We start from the raw sequence: 22,849 nt of genomic DNA, 5'->3' as shown, positions 1-22,849 counted from the left end.
TTGTTCCGATCTTATACAAGAATATTAATTTGCGCGCGAAATAATTTTCAATTTCAGACAATTTTAGCCCAAAATGAAGGTGAATTTTGCTATGTATGATATGCACGAAGTGCGCAATATTGTGCGATTTTTCCATATTTTGGTCCAAAACATGGTGTTGTTGGGCTAAAAGGAACTCGCACAGGGCAATTTTGGGGCCCTCTGGTCCAATGGTAGGCCTAAATCCGGCACTGCTAAGATAAAAGGGCCCGCTCTGTTTCTTGTCCATGGGCCCCCGAGGCTTTTGCTACGCCCCTGCCTGCATATGGACTGGCCGGCAGTAATTTTCACAGGCTTTTGGGCCAAGGAACCACATTTAAGCACTGTCTATAATATTAATAATCACAGGCCTATACTTAGGCTTACTAGTACTACTATCCTGGGCCTACTCACTAACGTATACAATTTAACCTTTTACATGTTTTCTCTTTTTTTTTTCTTGTCAATCACTAAAACTGGTAAGAATTTGATATTGCGTCCTCTACCCTTCAGAAAGTGCCCCTCCCTCAATACTACTTACATGCATAGGCCTACTACTAAATTACGTGCAATTTAACTTTTTCTCTTCTCTTCTCTCTTCAATTTGTCTCACTTTCTTTTCTTTTTTTCTCTCCTTTCCTCCTTTTTTCTACTTGTCAGTCACTAAAGTACTGGGGGAAATATGATATTGCGTCACACACCCTTCAGAAAGTCCCCCCCCCATGATCGATGCACATGTCCGCCATAGGCCTACATCCGGCACAAGCGCCTGCGAAACCTTGCAAACACCAGCGGTATATAAACGAAAGAATAACGAACAAACCCAGGGTATATATTCAGAACAGTACGAACACACATTGGACAACTTCCGAACATGTGTATTCGGCACACTCCGTTTCAAGTTTTGTGCATGCACAAAACTTGAAACGTATTGTCGACGGACTAAACAAACATCACCTAACACGAAACGCATTTGGCGGATAATAACAGGACATATGAAGAACATAAAACAAACATTGACGAACACTAACGGATTTGCTAAAATACCATCCGTTTCTTATACGGAAGACCGATCCGGTGTAGTGTGACACTAACCCGGTCTGGGTCAACGTACATCACCGTGCAAAAATATGCTATCCGGTGGTGAAGGCCTCACAGGAACGTATTTACAAACGAACACGGGCGAGTGCAGCGAACATGAACGAAAGGAGAGCGAACAAACTCTGGCAATATGCAGCACCATACGAACACACATCGGATAAATACCGAACATGTGTATTCGGTACACTCCGTTTCAAGTTTTGTGCATGCACAAACTTGCCGACGGACTTAACGAACATCACCTAACACGAAACGCATTTGGCGGATGATAGCAGGACATAAAAAAGAACATCAAGCGATCATTGACGAACAACGACGGATTTACTAAAATGCCATCCGTTTCTTGTACGGAAGACCTATTCGGTGTAGTGTGACAGACCTATTATCACTATCTATGTAAAGATGTCATTTGCACTTAGTATTTTGTGTGGTCTTCTGAAAGGCATACGCATTTTTATGTATCAAAATGGTGCAGAATTTGAACCTATTTTGCTTTGTTTTTGGTTTTTTTAATTGCTATGATTATCTTTTTATAATCTACATTATAAATACTTCTATAAGTAATAGGTGTCTGAAGATGGTCCCCAAGAAAGTATTTCTTATCAATTTTGTTAAACATATGGGAACCAGTATAATTACTACAAGATTAAACTATCTGCACAATTTTACCCATTCCGAATATTGTTTATTATGTTCTGAAGATGGTCCCTAAGAAAGTATTTCTTATAAACTTTGTTAAACATATGTGAACAAGTATAATTACTACAAGATCTGCAAAATTTTCCGTCTTTTACCGCTTTCGTCTCTTTCTTGCTCTGATACACCAAGAATTTCGTTACGCCACAGGCATTCGCCGTCACTTGCACAATTTTCTCCACAGTGCTGACTTCATTGTATCGCTGAAAAAAGCTGTAAACATTCATAATTATCTGCTTCTCCTTTGCAGTGACTATAGAACCCCTCGAATGTTTTTTTATATGGCGGCAGTGTGGGTTGACCTTGAATAGCAGGTCCTGAGCAGCCAGTGAGGATAGTTCAGTTGGTGGTTGACCATTGCTTTTGTTAAAAAAGGTGCTGAAGTACTCTCTCCATTCTGCAAGTAGGTCCATGTCACTTGTGGTGGTATACCATCTTATTTCTTGACTGGATTTCTTGTCCTTGTCAGAAAGATCATGGATAATTTTCCATGTGGTGGTATAATAGTCATCCTTTGAGTCAGCTAGTCCGAGTTCCTCCATTTGCTTATTTAGCATAGCAGCTTCATCTGACTCATTCAGATTGGAATTCAGCCTTCCGCTATTTTTTTACTTTTATTTGAAGAACAGGTATCTTCTTTTAGCATCATCCCTTTCTGTCTTTAGCTGGATAGTTTTGCCAGTCATCCAGCTGGTCTAGCTCCTCTCAGCTACCTGTGATAGTGTGTTCAAACTATTGTTGTATTTTATTATTGTATTGTTACACTGGCGGGTTTCAAATTTGTTTGCCAAGTCAATTTGGAACTATTCTCTTATATAAGTGTGATGTAGCTTCTTCCATCAAACTTTGGTCTCTTGCAGGCAACAGTAACAAAAATGGAGACAACATTAACAAAAATGTAAAAAACATGTAAATGTAACTGTATTCTCACCATTGGCCTCACTTTATGTACGCCCTGATGGCATTGATCATCATGAAACGCTTTCAAAACCTCTTCGTATTCAGATGGCCTCAGAACCTGCTTTCCATTTTTTCCAAATGATTATACAAGTTTCAAATTAAAAAAAAAAAAAACCTTGTTGCTTTTGATAAAGAACATCAGAGAAACAGAATTCTCTGTATTGTTTGTTGGAATACTTTTTAAACACATCGTCCTCCCAGTTCACCCCCACACATCTGAGAAACATATTGAGAAATACATTAAAGTTTCACCTTCTCTTATAAAAAACCTTGTTTTTGATAGGAACATCAGAGAAACAGAATTCTTCGTATTGTTTATTGTAATACTCTTTAAACACATTGTCCTCCCAATTCACCACCATTTCTTGATTTCTTGGCCCCTGACTTCAAATGGTGATTGACATCAGTAAGGCACAGGATGGTAGACAATCCCTTCTGGTTACCAAATTGTCTTTGATCAACATGGGGATCAATTTGGAACTATTCTCTTATCTTAGTGTCTTGTAGCTTCTTCCTGTCAAACTTTGGTCTCTTACAGGCAACAGTAACAAAGATGGAGATAACATAAACAAAAATGTAAAGAACATGTGAATGTAACTGTATACTACTCACCATTGGTCTAACTTTATGAACACTTTGATGGCATTGATCATCATGAAACTCTTTCAAAACTTGCTCATATTCTGGTCACAGTACTAGCTTTCCTTCCATTTCTTTCCAAATGCTCATTCTTTACACAATATGGATTTGGAGGAACTTATTTCTCTGTATTGTTTGTTGCAATACTCATTAAACGCATTGTCCTACCAATTCACCACCACACATCTGAGAAACCTATTTCTCTGTATTGTTTGTTGCAATACTCATTAAACGCATTGTCCTCCCAATTCACTACCACACATCTGAGGAACTTATTTCTCTGTATTGTTTGTTGCAATACTCATTAAACGCATTGTCCTCCCAATTTACCACCACATATCTGAGGAACTTATTTCTCTGTATTGTTTGTTGCAATACTCATTAAACGCATTGTCCTCCCAATTTACCACCACATATCTGAGGAACTTATTTCTCTGTATTGTTTGTTGCAATACTCATTAAACGCATTGTCCTCCCAATTTACCACCACATATCTGAGGAACTTATTTCTCTGTATTGTTTGTTGCAATACTCATTAAACGCATTGTCCTCCCAATTTACCACCACATATCTGAGGAACTTATTTCTCTGTATTGTTTGTTGCAATACTCATTAAACGCATTGTCCTCCCAATTTACCACCACATATCTGAGGAACTTATTTCTCTGTATTGTTTGTTGCAATACTCATTAAACGCATTGTCCTCCCAATTTACCACCACATATCTGAGGAACTTATTTCTCTGTATTGTTTGTTGCAATACTCATTAAACGCATTGTCCTCCCAATTTACCACCACATATCTGAGGAACTTATTTCTCTGTATTGTTTGTTGCAATACTCATTAAACGCATTGTCCTCCCAATTTACCACCACATATCTGAGGAACTTATTTCTCTGTATTGTTTGTTGCAATACTCATTAAACGCATTGTCCTCCCAATTCACTACCACACATCTGAGGAACTTATTTCTCTGTATTGTTTGTTGCAATACTCCTTAAACACATCGTCCTCCCAGTTCACCCCCACACATTTTTGATACATGCCATATGGTACACTTTTGATAGTGTGTCAAATGAGCATTCCATTTCTTATCCTTTCATTTGATACATTTTTGATACGTATCAAAAGTGTGTCAAATTTCTGGGTGTCATACAAGCGAAATTGTGTGTGCTTTTATTACTATCCCATGTGATTGCTGTACATAACTAAACAACTTAAGTTTATACACTCAAATATTCAATCTTTAATGAAGCTTTTTTATGTCATAGACATGTATTTGTAGTAGATTAAAGTAGATTGAACATTATTTCCAAAATTCTCAAAGATGGTTGAGATCTGTGTAAAACTATGTGTGAAGATCCCAAATATCTCCCTTCATTGATTCTGATGAAACTTGTAAGCACACAAAATTCTGTCTATTATTGATGACATTTGTCTACATAAAATCATTGTAAAATTGTATCCATGATAATTCAATATCCCTCCCTAGATGGTCTTAGTATAACAATATTTCTGCCAATGTAGAACTTAGCCTTTGGTCTGAAGTAATATTTTCTCTAAACTTATCTGACGTCATTGTGAAAACTAACTCCCTAGGCCCTGTGGCTTGTGATTAGTCAGGTTAGCGTAAATAGGGTGACGCCTTCCTTAATTACACTAGGCTTAACCAATCACTGACCATGTAGGGTTTGATTGACAGGGATGTAAGATGCAAACTATTGTTTTAAATGTCTACTTTTGAACATAATTTGATCTAAGAACTGAAATAAAAACTGAATTATTTAGTTGATAATGGTTAAAGGAATCTAAAAAGAATGCAATTTTTTTATACACTTTGTCTTATATAGACTTCTTTGTTTTGCATATTCTAAGTACTGGGCCTGAAGCACCTCAATTATAATTTGATTCAAAACTTGGGAAGTGTAAACCTTGTTTAAATAAGGATGCTTTGTTTCTGTGTTGTTCTAAATAATTATATCAACACAACACATCCTGGCCATTAGAGTATGCTATTTTCACACAAACCACATGCAAATGATTTGACTAAACTGATGACTTAGCAGGTACCCTGAAATTGTTTGTCTGCAATCCACAAACTGTAAGATATGCAAGACATACTGTATTTTTAAAAATTATATTTGATTCTTCAAATGTATTATATGCACAAAGAACGAAAAAAATATTTGGTCTTTCAAGCTTTATATTTTGTATATTTATCAAATATGCACCACAGAGACCAGGGCGATATACTGTAAACGTCAATATTTTCGCGAGAAGATATTTTTGCGATTTTGTCAATTGTGCGAGAATTAATTTTCGCGGTTTTGATATTGATACAATAGAAACCTAATACAAAAGGTTATTTTCGCGAGTTTTTATTTTCGCGATTTTATGTCAATTCGCGAAAATAAAAACCTCGCGAAAATTTCTACTTTTACAGTATTCAAAAATTGTATTCATCTATTGCTATGGTAGTTAATCCTGTTACATCATCACTTCTACAGCAAATTGTAATAAAAAGGTTTCATGATTTAAGTAGAATATCATATTGCAATGTCTCCATTTTGTCCACTTCCAAGCAGTGTCTATTTATTCACTCTGGAAATGTAAGTATGGGCATATGTAGGCGGTACATAAATACTCATCAAAATGAAGACACAGATGTCAACAACTTTGTTCAATTTTCCAAATGAGGAATATTCAATAAAAAAATAGAATTTTTCCATTTGCAGTTGTGGACAAATTGTTTTGCACAGAATTTTAAGTCAAATTATATAAATTTACAATCTTTTCACTCAATCAAAAGGAGTAATTCTCAATCTTTAGCAATTGAAGTTAGCGACAACTCTTTCCCAATTGAATATTCATTCAAATGGATTGATTTTCATTGATTTATAATCTTTTGCGACTTAAGTTAGGGACAGATCTATCCTAATTGAAAAAAGATTGAAACTTAAAAAGTTTCAAATGCCATTCCAACCATGTGCAATGTATCAATGTATACCACTTGGCAGTACATTAAGAGTAACACTTGATTGATGGTGAAGTCAGTCTACAAAAAGAGCAACAGTTATCCAAAATCCATTTCAATATATGTTTCGATTTAGATTGATACATAACCGTTAAAAAATTGATATACTTCAATAAGTCAATTTTAGAGAGTATTTGTTAATATATATATTAGGACAAATTCTGTGTCCCCACTTTATAGCTAAGACCTATACCCCCAATACCCCTCAATGTAAGTATTAGCAATGTTCTACAAAGTTTATGAAAACACAAAACTTTTATACAAATTTTGCCCTCAATTTTGGTACCATACTATAAAATGTCCTCTCATATTTACTAATATATATACACTTAGTACATAATTACATTATACACGCCCTCGTTTCATTATTTATTTAGTTGTATGCTATTATGTATCTATGTATTTGTATATAATTGTAATATAATTTGTCTGAGCTCCGTTTCTTTAATTATAATACTATTTGTAACATAATGAGTACCTATTGATCATATCCATGGGATATGTATTTGTATGTTCCAATTATATTTGATGACAATAATAAATGACAAAGCCTTTTAAGATATATTTTGTTTTGTTTTGTTTTTATCTTTATTACATATCAGTAATATTGGGCAACATTCATGTATTTGGCTTAGTTTGTTTGTGTTGTGTTTCCTGTAACTAGTGACGATGCACTCCCAACATGAGTTTACTTTGTCAGTGCAATGACTAACAAGCATTACCTGATTAAATTATGTATTTTGTTTGGTTATATTCAGAGCCCTTTAACAAACCAAATTAATACATTGTCAGCATGGTCAGTGCAATGACCAACAAATGCTACCTGGTAAATTATGCATTATGTTTGGTTATCTTTATTAGAGCTCTTCAGCAAAACTGCCAATGAAATACATTGTCAGTGCAATGACCAACAAATCTACCAGAGTAATTTATGCATTTTGTTTGGCTATATTCAGAGCCCTTCGTCAAAACTGCCTTTAAATACATTGTTTGTTTAATGACCAAAAAACGCTACCCAAATAAATTATGCATTTTGATTGGTTATCATTAGAGCCCTTCATCAAACCTGCTAATAATGAATGCATTGTCAGTGCAATGACCAACAAACTTTACCCGAGTAAATTATGCTTTACGTTTGGTTATCAGCTGTGATCTTTAGAGACCTTCATCAAACCTGCTAATGAATACATTGTTAGTGCAATAACCAACACACATTACCCGAGTAAATTATGCATTATGTTTGTTTATCATCATAGCTCTTCAAAAAATTTGCTAATGAATATACGACACCGTTCAAGCTTTGACTTACGTTTGGCGGACAAAATGGTGAAAGATGTCTAGGGTGAAATTTTGTGTAGAAACTGAATCTGACATTATAAAAATGCATTATTATCAACTTGAAAATTTTCCCCATAGCACTGTACAGGCATATTTCTGCCCAAAATCCTCAAATTTGAGCCAAAATTTGCTGTTAAAAATAAGTCCTTCAAAATGGAGATACTTAGAGCTAAACAAAAAACATGTTGCTCTAGAGAAAGGTATTGGTAAGAGTAACATGTTCTTTGTTTAGCCTTACACCTCCCAGTTTTGAAGGACTTACTTTTTTAAACAAAATCCATTACTTTTTCACGCCCTCAAAATTCTTAGGGGTGGGGGTAGCATATTGCAAGTTATTTTCTTTTCTGTAAATATAGCTTACTTATTAAAAGGGGTTTTAAGTGCCAAAATCTGAAAGTATATTGACATTTTACCCCTAAAAACGTTTAAGTAATCAAGAATTTTGACTGTTTTCGCCCCTTAATATAGTCAAAGCTTGAACGCTGTCATACATTGTCAGTGCAATGACCAATAAACGCTACCTAAGTAATGAATACATTGTCAGTGCAATCACTAACAAACGCTACCCAAGTAAATTATGCATTTTATTTAGTCATCTTCATAGCACTTCAGAAAATTTGCTAATGAATATACATTTTCAGTGCAATGACCAACAAACGCTACGCAATTCAATAATGCTTTTTGTTTGGTCATCTTCAGAGCCCTTCAGCAAACCTGCTAATGAATACATTTTCAATGCAATGACCAACAAACGCTACCCAAATAAGTTATGCATTTTGTTGGGTTATCTTCATAGCCCTTCATCAAAACTGCCTGTAAATACATTGTTTGTACAACGAACAACAAACGCTACCCAAATAAATTATGCATTTTGATTGGTTATCATTTAGAGCCCTTCATCAAACTTGCAAATAATGAATACATTGTCATTGCAATGACCAACAAACGCTACCCAAATAAATTATGCATTATGTTCGGTTGTCTTTAGAGACCTTCAGCAAACCTGCTAATGAGTACATTGTCGGTGCAATGACCAACAAACACTACCCAAGTAAATTATGCATCAGAGCCCTTCAGCAAAATTGACTATGAACATATTTCCAACACACGCTATTTGTGAAATTTGTTTGGTTATATTCAGAGCCCTTCAGCAGAATTGCCTGATAGGGGAGACTGGGGACTGTCCCGGGGGGGGGGCACTCACATGTTAAAGTGGTACGGGTATGTGCGGCGCTCAAGGGTCCCTTTTTCAGGCTTTCCGGCAGCCCCACATTTGGATCTGCTCCAGTTCTTTGAGCCTCAAACTCTGACAATTGTAGCTCTTTAAGCTCAAATTTGGAAATAATTTAGAAATTTTTAGCTCAACAGCCTATCATTTGGCCCTAATTTCAGTTCTTCAAGCCCCTATTTTGCCCGAAAATCAGTTCTTAGTTCCCAAAGTTTATACTGACTAGCCTAGTGATGTCAATTTTAGCCCTTCAGGAAACCTGCTAATGAAAACGTTTTCAGTACAATGACCAACAAACGCTACCCGAGTAAATTATGCATTTTGTTTGGTTTTCTTTAGAGACCTTCAGCAAACCTGCTAATGAATACATTGTCAGTGAAATGACCCAAGTAAATTATGCTTTTTGTTTGGTCATCTTCAGAGCCCTTCAGCAAACCTGCTAATGAATACATTTTCAGTGCAATGACCAACAAACGCTACCCAAGTAACTTATGCAGTTTGTTTGGTTATCTTCATAGCCCCTAAGAAAAATTGCTAATAAATACATTGTCAGTGCAACGACCAACAAATATTACCCGAGTAAATTATGTATTTTGTTTGGTTATATTCAGAGCCCTTCAGCAAACCTGCTAATGAATACATTGTCAGTGCAATGACCAACAAACATTACCGGAATAAATTGTGCATTATGTTTGGTTATCTTTAGAGCTCTTCAGCAAACCTGCCAATGAATACATTGTCAGTGCAATCACCAACAAACACTACCCAAGTAAATTATGCATTTTGTTTAGTCATCTTCAGAGCCCTTCAGAAAATTTGGTAATGAATATACATTGTCAGTGCAATGACCAACAAACGCTACCCAAATAAGTTAGGCATTTTGTTGGGTTATCTTCATAGCCTTTTCATACATACATACATTACAAGCATTTATATAGCGCATCAACAATGTAATAAAAAGACAATCCATGCATAAATAACTGAGTCTTGAGAGACTTCTGAAAATCTTAAAAGTGGATATGGAATCAGAGATTTGGGAGAGCATTCCATGTTTTTGGAGCAGTATATGAGAACGTGCGTTTTGAAGAGGTATGAAGGTGGCGTCTGGTATTTGGTTAGACTTCTCCGTAGTCCGCTTGCCCATTTTGCATACTCTGGCCATTACATTTAAGCATAAAACTCTGATTTATATTGATTTGTGTGCAACTGATAGATTTTCACATCTGTATCTGTATCTATTCAGTCACCACACTCCCTCTGTTTGTTAGCTTTCCAAGTGGACTACTGACTTTGCCTTGCGGTTAAGATTTTTAACACGGGACTCTATGGAGAGTTAGGCCAATTTCTGGCCTAACTAAAATTGGCATGATGTAATGCATCTTTAAATGGATCTGCCTTGTGATTGGTCGCCCATGTCTCGCTATTGTTTAAATCTTCCGGGCCCGCGCCATTACCATTAACTACACCGTACACAACTATCTGTGGTATTTGCGGCGCTTTTGTGTTGACGCGAAAGTTAATCTCTCATCAAACATCTAGCGCGTCTTGTACCATACCATGCTTAGTACTTGTGGTTAATGGACTGATAAACAAGTATGCTTGACTGTGTGTTTTTAGAGAGCAAAGTCCCGGGGTTAAGTTCTGCTTAAAATTCAAAGTCCATAGTCGGATTTTCGGGGTTCGCTATCAATAAACTGGTAGATTCCAAAATCAGAATTATTCAGTATTAAAGTGAGCCATTATAATTATGCAAGATAATGTTGCATTCAGTTACTTTTATTGTCACTAATTATCTGATATTTTTAACTATTTTACTATTGAATACTTTAATTTTAATAAACATCAGTATAATTTTGAGTTCAACAAAATGGGTTCATCATGACTAATAATAATACATTTTTAATAAAATTCGACTATGGCATAGTCTAGTATTTGGTACACTAAGTTGAGTTGCATCTGATGCTGAACGGAGACTTGCTTATGCAGGATGGTACAAATGCAAATAGCCAGGAACGAGTATGTGTAACACTTAACGATGTAAACCATGATCTTGAAGGTGATGCGTTCACGAATCGGTAGCTTGAAGGTAAGGTGTGGCATGATCTCGCTTCTGTGCACAAAATCTGTGCCCTTCACAAAATCTGCTAATGAATACATTGTCAGTTCAATCACCAACAATCGCTACCTAAGGATAAACTATGCATTATGTTTGGTTATCTTCAAAGCTGCTAAATACATTGTCAATGCAATGATCAACAAATTAAATTATGCATTTTATATGCATTTTGGTTATATTCAGAGCCCTTCACCAAACCTGCTAATGAATACATTGTCAGTGCAATGACCGACAAACGCTACCCAAGAAAATTATGTATTTTGTTGGTTTATCTTCATAGCCCTTAAGACAATTTGCTAATGAATACATTGTCTGTGCAATGACCAACAAACACTACCCGAGTAAATTATGCATTTTGTTTGGTCATCGGAATTCTTCAGCATAACCTATTATCTAATAAAGTTCAAACTACATTTGCTGCCTTGTATCCTTGCATCATATTATTCCTGTGGCAGGGCATGAATGGATTCAGCCATTTCTACATAATTCACACTTTGATTGTATCCTGCTATCTGATTGATTTCACACAGTCCATATCCATTGCTATTTTGAATGAAATTTGTTGACATACAGGCATGGTCATCCAAACACACAGCGATGCACTTTGACAAGCGCGATACTTGTACACTATACAGTACGTAGTTTAACAACCTGTATCCACGGTTCATTATAAACTGTCTGGAACGACCTAGTAATAGTAACAAAAATGAAAAGCATTCAATCAGTTCCAAACAATTGATGATCATACAAACCAATTAGTTTCAGATACAATCTTGCTCACATTTATTTATTTATTTCTCTACTATCTTCTCCCTGTCAGGCTATCGATTCATTGGTATTGAATGATGCATCTAGTCTGATGGAAAGGTACCATTAAATATTATTATTAGATTATTAGATTTATTATTATCTTTTCACTCAATACATGATACAAGAATATTACAATAATATTACATTATAAAGATATAAATAATAATACATATATAATAACTATGGAAAGGCATTATACAACGATGAGTGAAGGAATTACAGTAGAGACCCAAAGGCCTGTAGCTCTGTAACCCCTTGATACAGGTATATGGCATTTATTTGACATGGCAGCAGGTTGGTAGACAACAAAAATGCTGAGTCGAACCAACCAGCTGTCATGTCTATCAATGACATATCCTATGTTAACATTTAAGGAAAAACAAAGAAAAAACAAAATGCACATATCAAAAGCTAATTATTGAAAGTAAATTAATGAAATTAGTGAACAAAATAATGGTGAGGTACACATGATTGAAAGACTGTATACAATTAAGAATAGTTTTGCATAAGATAAAATACATAGGGTTGAGGAGAAAGCCTCAACTCACAATCACCTGCTCCCACAAAATGATCATAAAGTCGCTAAGGCACTATAGAACACACAACTTTCAATGGTTGGAGAATGAAACTCTGATACAGGTCCACCATTAACAGCCATGAAAATAGTCCTTGCAGGAATATAGCTGAATTATTATATTGTTGTACTTTAAGTACAATTTGATGTACAGGTACTTTAGACATATAATGTATATAAGAGGTGTTAGATCTTAAACAAACAAACTTACAATTAACGACCTCGCATATGAAAGGAAACAATCCGTTGCAATCCATGTCATTGAATCTGCTTATGAATACATTGTCAGTTCAATCACCAACAAACGCTACTTAAGTATAAATTATGCATTATGTTTGGTCATCTTCAGAGCTCTTCAGCAGAACTGACTATGAATATATTTTCAGTGCAATGACCAACACACGCTGTATGTGCAATTTGTTTGGTTATATTCAGAGCCCTTCAGCAAAACTGCCTAATAGGGGAGACCGGGATCACCTTATTTTATACTGACTAGCCTAGTAGTGATGTCAATTTTAGCCCTTCAGGAAACCTGCTAATGAATACGTTATCAGTGTAATGACCAACAAACCCTACCCAAGTAAATTATGCATTGTTTGGTTATTTTCAGAGCCTTTCAGCAAACCTGCCCATGAATACATTGTCCAACAAACGATAGCCGCATGATGCATTCATGTCTACAGTAGAATTCATCTCGACCTTTGCAGGACTTAAACCCCATTAAAAGCTATTATTACCAAGATAACACTCATTGAAGCAGCTCAACTGATTAAATCAGATCTTCTCTGGTTGTGCACAAGTGTCTGTTTTCAATATGCGACATCGCAATAAAGCTGGTATTATAGCTTCAGTTGGATAACCGATTATAAAGGAAACGAAAGGAAACAATGGTATGTGTACCTTTGTTAACGAAATGAGACAAAGACCTGCTTTTTGTTAACCAGCATTCTTCAAATTGAGCAACATAATGATTGTTGACTTAACACGGTTTGGAAATAATTTCTTCATATTTTTGGTGTTATCTGTCGTTTACATATCCTTCCTAAAACACAAAAGTGCGACCCTCTCCAAACATCTAAATTAGCTAAAAATTTAGGACATGTTACAAAACTATATTTTCTAGAACCTATTTAGAATAGTTAAAATGTAGCTTGTACCGTTTTTTGTGGCATCCTTCAGAAGTGAGCGGTCCGATACCAATATTTTCGGTCAAATCTCCATTCAATTAACACTAGCTAGCTATGCCTTGCTCTCACTCATATTTTACAAAAGTGCGACTATTTCTGAACATCTAACCTAGCTGTAATTTTAGGTCATGTTAGAGAAATATATTTGCTAGAAGTTTGGAGAATAACTAAAATATTTGCTGGTTATTTTTCACACAGTGATGTTAACTAGGCAAGTGCCCATTCTTCCAACGTACATCATTTGTGGAGGTCACGCGTCAATGGTGAGAGCACTGTGTATTGTGTATAGGAAAACGGACAGTAACTGCAGTATGGAGCAAATTATGCAATTTGTTTGATTATATTCAGAGTCTTTCAGCAAACCTGCTAATGGATACATTGCCAGTGCAATGTCCAACAAACGCTACCTAAGAAAATTGTGCATTTTGTTTAGTTATCTTCCGAGCCCTTCACCAAACCTGCTAATGTATACATTGTCAGTGCAATGACCAACAAACATTACCCGAGTAAATTATACATTCTGTTTGGTTATCTTCAGAATTCTTCAGCAAACCCTATTATTTAATCAAGTTCAAACTACATTTGCTACCTTGTAAACCTGCTAATGAATACGTTATCAGTGCAATGACCAACAAACCCTACCCAAGTAAATTATGCATTGTTCGGTTATATTCAGAGCCCTTCACAAAACCTGCTAATGAATACATTGTCAGTGCAATGACCAACAAACACTACCCGAGTAAATTATGCGTTTTGTTTGGTTATCTTCAGAGCCTTTCAAAAAACCTGCTAATTACATTGTCAATGCAATGTCCAACAAACACTACCCGAGTAAATTATGCATTTTGTTTGGTCATCGGAATTCTTCAGCATAACCTATTATCTAATAAAGTTCAAACTTGTATCCTTGCATCATATTATTCCTGTGGCAGAGCATGAATGGATTCAGCCATTTCTACATAATTCACACTTTGATTGTATCCTGCTATCTGATTGATTTCACACAGTCCATATCCATTGCTATTTTGAATGAAATTTGTTGACATACAGGCATGGTCATCCAAACACACAGCGATGCACTTTGACAAGCGCGATACTTGTACACTATACAGTACGTAGTTTAACAACCTGTATCCACGGTTCATTATAAACTGTCTGGAACGACCTAGTAATAGTAACAAAAATGAAAAGCATTCAATCAGTTCCAAACAATTGATGATCATACAAACCAATTAGTTTCAGATACAATCTTGCTCACATTTATTTATTTATTTCTCTACTATCTTCTCCCTGTCAGGCTATCGATTCATTGGTATTGAAAGATGCCTCTAGTCTGATGGAAAGATACCATTAAATACATAGGGTTGAGGAGAAAGCCTCAACTCACAATCACCTGCTCCCACAAAATGATCATAAAGTCGCTAAGGCACTATAGAACACACAACTTTCAATGGTTGGAGAATGAAACTCTGATACAGGTCCACCATTAACAGCCGTGAAAATAGTCCTTGCAGGAATATAGCTGAATTATTATATTGTTGTACTTTAAGTACAATTTGATGTACATGTACTTTAGACATATAATGTATATAAGAGGTGTTAGATCTTAAACAAACAAACTTACAATTAACGACCTCGCATATGAAAGGAAACAATCCGTTGCAATCCATGTCATTGAATCCACGGTTTCCGAATAGATCATTCTCTATTTGAATGCAATTTTCATTGAATCCACCATTTGGTTCAGCGCGATTCCAACGCCCGCCATCCATAACTGTTGGGACATCCCCATATTCATCATGACCAACCCAACGCCAAACTCCTGATGGGAAAAGGACACAGATCATTTTGACTGTAACATCAATTAGGGCATGATAAAATCATTGACAAAGTTTCATCTATTCACAACCCTGCAAAGTTATAGAAGCATTGACCAGTTGCCGTTTCCGCAATTTTAGAACCCCACTCATATACCTGACCCTACCCTTAATCTCTTAATCTTAATCCTAGTAATGGAGACATACTTGACTTAGCTGCACAGGACGATTTGTTCACTTTTCTCCATCCAAATCTTGTCTGCATTGCACAAGTTGTAGTAGACTTCCTGTGTCCTGTAGGGGCATTCTGGCGTCTTGCCTCACTTGGTCTTTCCTTCTTGTTGGATGTTGTCTTGGGACATTAAAGTCATTCTGGTAGGCTGGAGTGGGAGTATGCTGTAGTATTCTGAAGGCATGCCTAAACTATTTCATTCTCTGTTGGGAAACTTCTTCAGTGATTGTCTTTGCTATGTTCAGCCTTTGTCTTATATCTTCACTTCTTACCTTATCTGTTAGGCTTACCCCAAAGATTGACCGGAGGCATCTCATTTCAACCACATTAAGCTTTCGATAGTCTGATTTTCGTAGTGTCCATGATTCTGTTCCATAGGTGGCAATAGGAAGAATGATTGCTTTGTAGATTTTTTAGTGGCCTTGATAAGATTGGACCAGATGGCGCTCTTTTAGACTAAAGAGCCCATCTGGCGCGCTACTAAACATCTCTACTGTTACCAAGGAAAACAAAATCTTCCAATCTATTGATTGAGTGTGATGTCAAGCGGGTCCTCTGACATGATCTTACATTTTACTTGGTTGATTGTCATTTCCCATCTACCGTAAGCTTTCTCTAGATCATTTGTGGAGAGTTGTTGTTTTTTAGCAGACGCTCCATGAGGTTTGTATCAGCATACCGTGTACTTTTGAAGCATTTGTCACCCATCATTTTGATTCTGGACATCTTTCATAAAAATTGCAGGAACATGTTGAACATGCATGGAGATTGAAAGCATCCCTGTCTTACATCGACTACAACGTCAAACTATTCAGTGAGTGTGCCATTCACCATTATGGATTATTTGGTTTGCTTGTACATTCTCTCGATGAAGGAAACCAAGGTGTTATCACGGGTATCTACTCAAATGGATCTCAAGTATTTCCAAAGTGAGTCTCTATAATCCTTAGCTCTAAATTCTTGGTCGTTTGAGCTGGTTTGGTGGCTTATCGTAAATTTTTGCCCTTGTTCTTAAAATGGAGCTCAAATCAGAACAATAAATAAAACCTATAAGTATAGATGTAGAGGTCTTAGGTTTAAATTGGGATTGCTAAATTTGTTTTTCTTTGCGTGATCCTCGACAAATTGGACGTTCAATACTTTGCGTGGATACTGTATATACTGTATACGCCCAAGAACTTTGCTAACATTTAGTGTTCGTAGGATTCTGCTCAAAGAGCTTGAGTTGTAAAATCAACAAGTCAATAACATTGCTGCAAGATATTTGCTTATAATGTATAATGTGTTTGTCTTACCAGTATCTGAGTTATCATTGAGTCCCACCCAGTAGACATAATTCTGTGAGCCGTCCGTCCGTTCCATAAGTTTTTGTCGCACATATCTCACATCATATTCCGTCTCAAGACTGACCAACTGACGTCCCGATTGTTGCTGGCAGTAATCTCTGGCAGACCACCAGGTTTTTGATGTGAAATGGAGTGTGAATCGGCCACTTATATCACAGGGAGTAGATGAAAAATACATCTCTGGGGTACCTTTGAAATAATCCAAACATTAGTTTGTTTTGTAAACTTCATCTTTATGCTCATAGTTGTCGTTGTTCTTGTTAATGTTGCGGGTTTTTTGCATTCTATTGGCATTGTTGTTGGTATCAAAGAAATCTTTCTCAGTGTTACCTGGTCTTGTTATTTTGTTCCTAATTGGTATTGCTTTTAATTATTGTTCTGTTGCAAGTGCAACTGAAGATATTGTTTCTATTGTTCTACCACCCGTGACATAGATGTTGATAATTATGTTTCTTGTTTTTTACATTAAATCAGTGTCAATGTTTACATTAAATGGAATACTGGTGTACAATATGCTTATACACTTTGCTCTACAGGGTGTCCCAGAAAAAATTACCGAGCGAATATAATTGAACGTAACTCGAGATACAGACATCAGAATTACAAAATTTAAAATGTAGGGCATAGCTTAGTTTGTTGTCCACTACATACGAAAATTTTATTTGATTCGGTTGACTGAAGAAATGAACGATTACATAAGGCATGCATCAATTCAGTTCATTCCAAGTTTGATCAACAGGCACTTTTTTCATATCACTCACCGCTTCCTAAAGTTTGTGTATATCATTAAATTTAGTCCATATTATCTATTTTATCTAGTTTTAAAAGATTTAAACTTTGCATTACAATTTCATGGAAATATTCCAAAAACATTAATGTATGTGAGAAATTTTTTTAAGCCAGCTGGAATTCTTTATGCAATAATTCTTTATGCAACAATTATATCAACATTAACCAAAAAATATATTTACAAGTACAGACCATTATCTTACATGCAAGCTTTCATTTTCAATATCGTGCGGTTTTCAAATTTGAACAAAACCTAATTAAATGTTTTGCAAGAAACAGATTGTTTAAAAAGAACAAAAAGGGTTTCACAGAACAAAATATGAAGCACATTGACAGTTTAAAACACTAGTGTGCATTGTGTTGTGAATGATCTTTCTTTCAAACTTGGAATGAAGTGGATTGACGCATGCCTTGTGCAATCGCTCATTTCTTCGCGATTAGTCAACCGATTCCAATAAAATTGGCGTATAAGATGTAGAATAAAATGAGCTACACGCTGATGTTTAGATTTTTGGATTCTGATGTCTATTTCTCGACTTACGTCCAAATTCATTCGCCCGGTAATTTTTAATGGGACACCCTGTATTTCAGTTAATATGATGAAGCCGTTACATAATACATAATATTAGTAGACAGACTACCATATGCCCTTACAAGCATGATTATGTTCTTCGCATATGAAGTAATGAAAGTTAACATCACAGTTGGCATCGGATAACCCATGTACATGTGTTGTTTTCTTGTCCAATCGGACGCAATGCTCGCCAAATAAATTAGCATTATCAGGTTCATCACGGTGCCACAACCACTGCGGGGAATATTCCTCGCTATGGAGGGAGTTTGTCCAAATATATGAACCTGAAAGAATGATGAGAATTATAATATTTAATCATTATTATCTTTTTGTATTATTATTATCCTCTTATTCTTTTTAAGTTTCAGTCTTGTCCTAGAAATATTAGGTCTTTTTGGAAACAAAATACATATCTTCAATACGCAAAGTCAAAATTTGCATATGATGGACGGCTTTACATCCCAGCTACATATACTTTAAGTACATATCATTAGATTTGTTAAGTTGACTTCGAAGACTGTTAAATGTCAAAATATAATTTTATCATAATTTGGCATAAAATTGATATTATATCGCGAATTTTAAAAAATCCAAATTATTTGATATCAGAAGGATATTCCTCGTATTCAGAATGTAATTTGGTGTGTCTGATGTGCTCTCAGATCCCACAAAATTACTGTGCAAACGTCGCTATCCGAGCCTTACCTTCTTTCACTTCGTCATTCAAACCAATCCAGTACGCACCAGTGGTTATTGTCTTCAAATAAATCAGCTCATCGTCACTGTTAACAACAGCCAAATCTGTACGATGTAAACTTTGGCAAAATGCTCGAGCATCAGTCCATGTCGCGGCAGTTTGGTTAAAAAGATAACGGTCCTGATGATTTGAACTACACTTTGGTTGTGCAAGAACAAAAACGTTGCTTGACGCTGTGAAAAATGTGATAGCGAAACAGAGAAGACTCATTATTTAATGCATCGCATACGTACACTCCCTACTATCTGTGATGACCTGCAACAGTTTACCTCTTTTTGAACCAGTAAATTCCCAACCAACCGTGGACCACCACGGACCGAAATTGACCTCTCAACCGAGGGCACCCACAGTACACACTTACCACGATACCAAGGAGTTACTTCCCTACCCTAACAAACGTGGACATCGGCTTAAACAGTGAATTGCACCGTAAACGACTTGGGGGGAGGGGGGTTGTCCCCATTTGTGGTAAAACGTCACCATACACCCCTCCACTCCACACCCCACTCGAAAACACCTTTCAACAAGCTAATGCTATTGTCCAAATCCATTTTAGGTCGCAACGATTCTGCAAGAATACCGTTGCATCTTTGAAAACACACACCTACGCACCCCTAGAATAGCGCTCACATACATACACTTTCATCAATACCCACATACAGACACCCACCCACCCGAGGATGATTTAAGGAAGCCCCAAGATTCAGTTCGGTTTGATGTATGACGTCATTTAAATTCAAATGTACGCTTCCACTTGCCCATTCATTTGCACGGTATTTGGGTAAAAAAACCCCGACTTTCAAGCAACTCGTTATGACACCATCACAAGCAAGAAATATTTATATTGGTGGTGTGCACATGTGTAATGTAGTTCACTTATGACAAGAACCAAAACGATATAGTTTTACCACATCCCGGAGTACCATGATTTTTACCGCAAAACTACAATTTTATATTCTTGAAAACACATACACATACTCGAAATATTACAAACACACCATCACCCTTCCTTACACATACATATCCCACCAAACCACCCCATTGTCACCACCCACACCCACACCCCCATACACACACCCCCACCTACCCCCGGCCCATCAACACACAAATTACCTTTTGTAGATGGGAACAAATTATGCTTCATCTTTATCAGATGCACAGATGCATCACATTGATTCAACATTTTACAGACCAGCACATCTTCCTACGTCAGTTTTATTTAAATTATAAACTACTTACGTGTGATAGCCAAGACTTGTAGTATTATCATCAGTTTTGAATTAATCGCTAACATCGTGATTCTTCGTCTACGAAGTTAACATTACCTAGACATTCATCAGATCATATAATAGCGCTCCTGGGTCTAATTTTATCGGTGTTTGCAAACGTATGACAACATTATCATAAAACTGATTCCAAAACTATTTTTAACAACGTCAAGAATGACGTGGTCCGTATTTGAAATTAGAAGAAAGGCCAAGAAATAAACGTGAACGTGACTTTGACGATAAAAATGACCCAAGAAACAATAATTGTGAGTTATTGACGCAAAATAAACGCGGGGAAATTGTGCGTGAAGACTTACAAGATGAATTACTTCAATGGTAGCATGGTAGCGGCGAGTTGTTAGATTTCTAATCAATTTTCACATCGATTTTAGATATCAATGCATTACAATTATATACTCTTAAATTGTGACCTATATTTATGTGAGTGTTCTGATCGGAGTTCCATCACGCTCGTTTCTTTCAGATGGTTACAAATTATTTGTATTCTATAAATAAACATAACAGGAAGTATTTCCAAAGTGCATTTTATTAGCTTGGGAACTGTTTTGAAATATTACATCTGGATATCAGTAGAGACGTTGAAAAGACAAAAAAATTGAAATAAGCGAAAACAAATTGTTAACAAACACACACATTATTATGATAATAGATGTTTTAATTTATTTTAATTTTCCCAAATGTGAACGTGTGCGAGCGTCAAGATGGTATTGTTTATTAAATGAAAATCTTTTTACAAATTGATAATCGGCATTCTGACCGGTGTCCTTCCATTCATATGAGAAGATAATGAGCATACTTGTAACATGAAGTTTTAATGTGATATTAGAACATTTTGTCAACCCGTGTTCCATGCATTTGTCTAACGACACGAAAATTTCATGAGGCTGAAAATACTGATACTTACAGTGGAATTGTTGTCGAACACAAACGGTTTTAGAAAAAACATAATTTTTGCTTTGACAACACATAACACATTTAGTATTATATAGAATTTTGAAAGTGCTCCGGGTAAGCGAAATAAATATATAGTGATGAAGTATAATTTTAAAATTATTCACATTTAGAATTGTGAAGATTTCATGATTAAGTGTTTATCCAATGGCGACGTTTAGTGTAATAAAGCAAACCTAAGCTAAGAGAGCTAAAGATCTACGATTTCCATTGCGACAAAATGATACAAATTAAACCTCTAATTATATATAGCGTGGATTTGTGTTGTTTTGTTTATTTGCGTTGTTTTATGGTTGTTTGTTTTTATGTTTTTTTGCTTTGTATGTTTTCTTTTGTTTGTCAAATCGCAGTAGAAACTTTCTCTGTAAAAACAGCAATGTCTCTTTAGAAACGTTGAACAGTCAGACTCTATTGCTGAATATTTGTACGCAGACGTTCTATGATAGCATCAAGCATTAGGAAATCATTTTGTGCGGTTCCATACAATTCATCTGTGTTCTGCATATTTTCCTCAGGCTCCTGATATTTAGTGTCGACTTTATTCCACATAGCCAACAATGTGTTACTATCAGGTAGCATCAGATATGCACGACGTAAACCATCTTTGGTCTGTATAACATACAAATAATTAAAACATACACAATTAGGGTGAATAGATTCATCACCTTTGTGCTTCAAATCAAATATCAATTTTAGTTTGATAAAACCATATATCTGATCCTTTTTCACGGGCAAACCATCTTATTAACCCTAGAACTACTGAGCCATAATTTGTAACACGAACTACAAACAGGGGGGGGGTTGTTGCGACCCTCTTAATTTTCAATTATAAACGTCATATACCATTATATTTGGTACTGATATATAGCTACGGGTCGCTTCTATCCAGTGATACCAAAATAAGTACACACATTCCCCACATAATGTCGCTATGACGTCATAATGAGAGGGCGCCCATGCAGATTTGGGGAATTCTGGCTATGTACAAAAGTATAGGCAAAATTGATCTACAAAATGCGATTTTCACCGAATTTTCTCCTAAATATAAAAGGAAATTACTATTTTCACCTGATGAAGATGTGTGTCACACATCGAAAATTCAAGGTTAGTGAATTTTTGTGCTGAAAGTCAGTTTAAACTTTTGGAAATTATTTTCACCTAACAAATAAAAAGTCAGTAGGTCTTGGAATAATTTCACAAGAGCGAAATGAAATTCAATGGGGCCTCGCCCCCGCCCCCTCTTCTATGGTAATATTTGATGACCGGTCCTACCCCCGGGTAAGGTGTTGGGGTAAAAGTGTTATCACTAAAATGAGCGCAAAGGATGGATCTACGATTAGCTTAGGTCGTTTGGGCGTAAACGCGTGCGTGTTTTTATGACGGATACACAATC

At 36.0% G+C, this 22,849-nt stretch overlaps 1 protein-coding gene across 1 annotated transcript in view; it reads right to left on the bottom strand.

Annotated features, from left to right (window-relative positions):
• LOC140147454 (uncharacterized) overlaps positions 1 to 20,510 on the bottom strand; it is a 30,310-nt gene extending 9,800 nt beyond the window's left edge. Inside the window, exons 1-5 of the mRNA XM_072169232.1 lie at positions 20,456 to 20,510; positions 19,165 to 19,389; positions 18,540 to 18,743; positions 17,046 to 17,285; positions 15,326 to 15,523 (exon numbers count right to left, since the gene is read on the bottom strand). Coding sequence (XP_072025333.1) covers positions 15,326 to 15,523; positions 17,046 to 17,285; positions 18,540 to 18,743; positions 19,165 to 19,389; positions 20,456 to 20,510 — 922 coding nt within the window. The remainder of the gene's footprint in view (positions 1 to 15,325; positions 15,524 to 17,045; positions 17,286 to 18,539; positions 18,744 to 19,164; positions 19,390 to 20,455) is intronic.
• Between the last annotated feature and the right edge of the window lie 2,339 nt (positions 20,511 to 22,849).

This window comes from Amphiura filiformis, chromosome 3 (genome assembly GCF_039555335.1).
Source record: "Amphiura filiformis chromosome 3, Afil_fr2py, whole genome shotgun sequence".
Lineage (NCBI taxonomy): Eukaryota > Metazoa > Echinodermata > Ophiuroidea > Amphilepidida > Amphiuridae > Amphiura > Amphiura filiformis.
The sequence above is the reverse complement of the archived record's forward strand: the minus strand, read 5'-3'. Positions and strand labels throughout refer to the sequence as shown.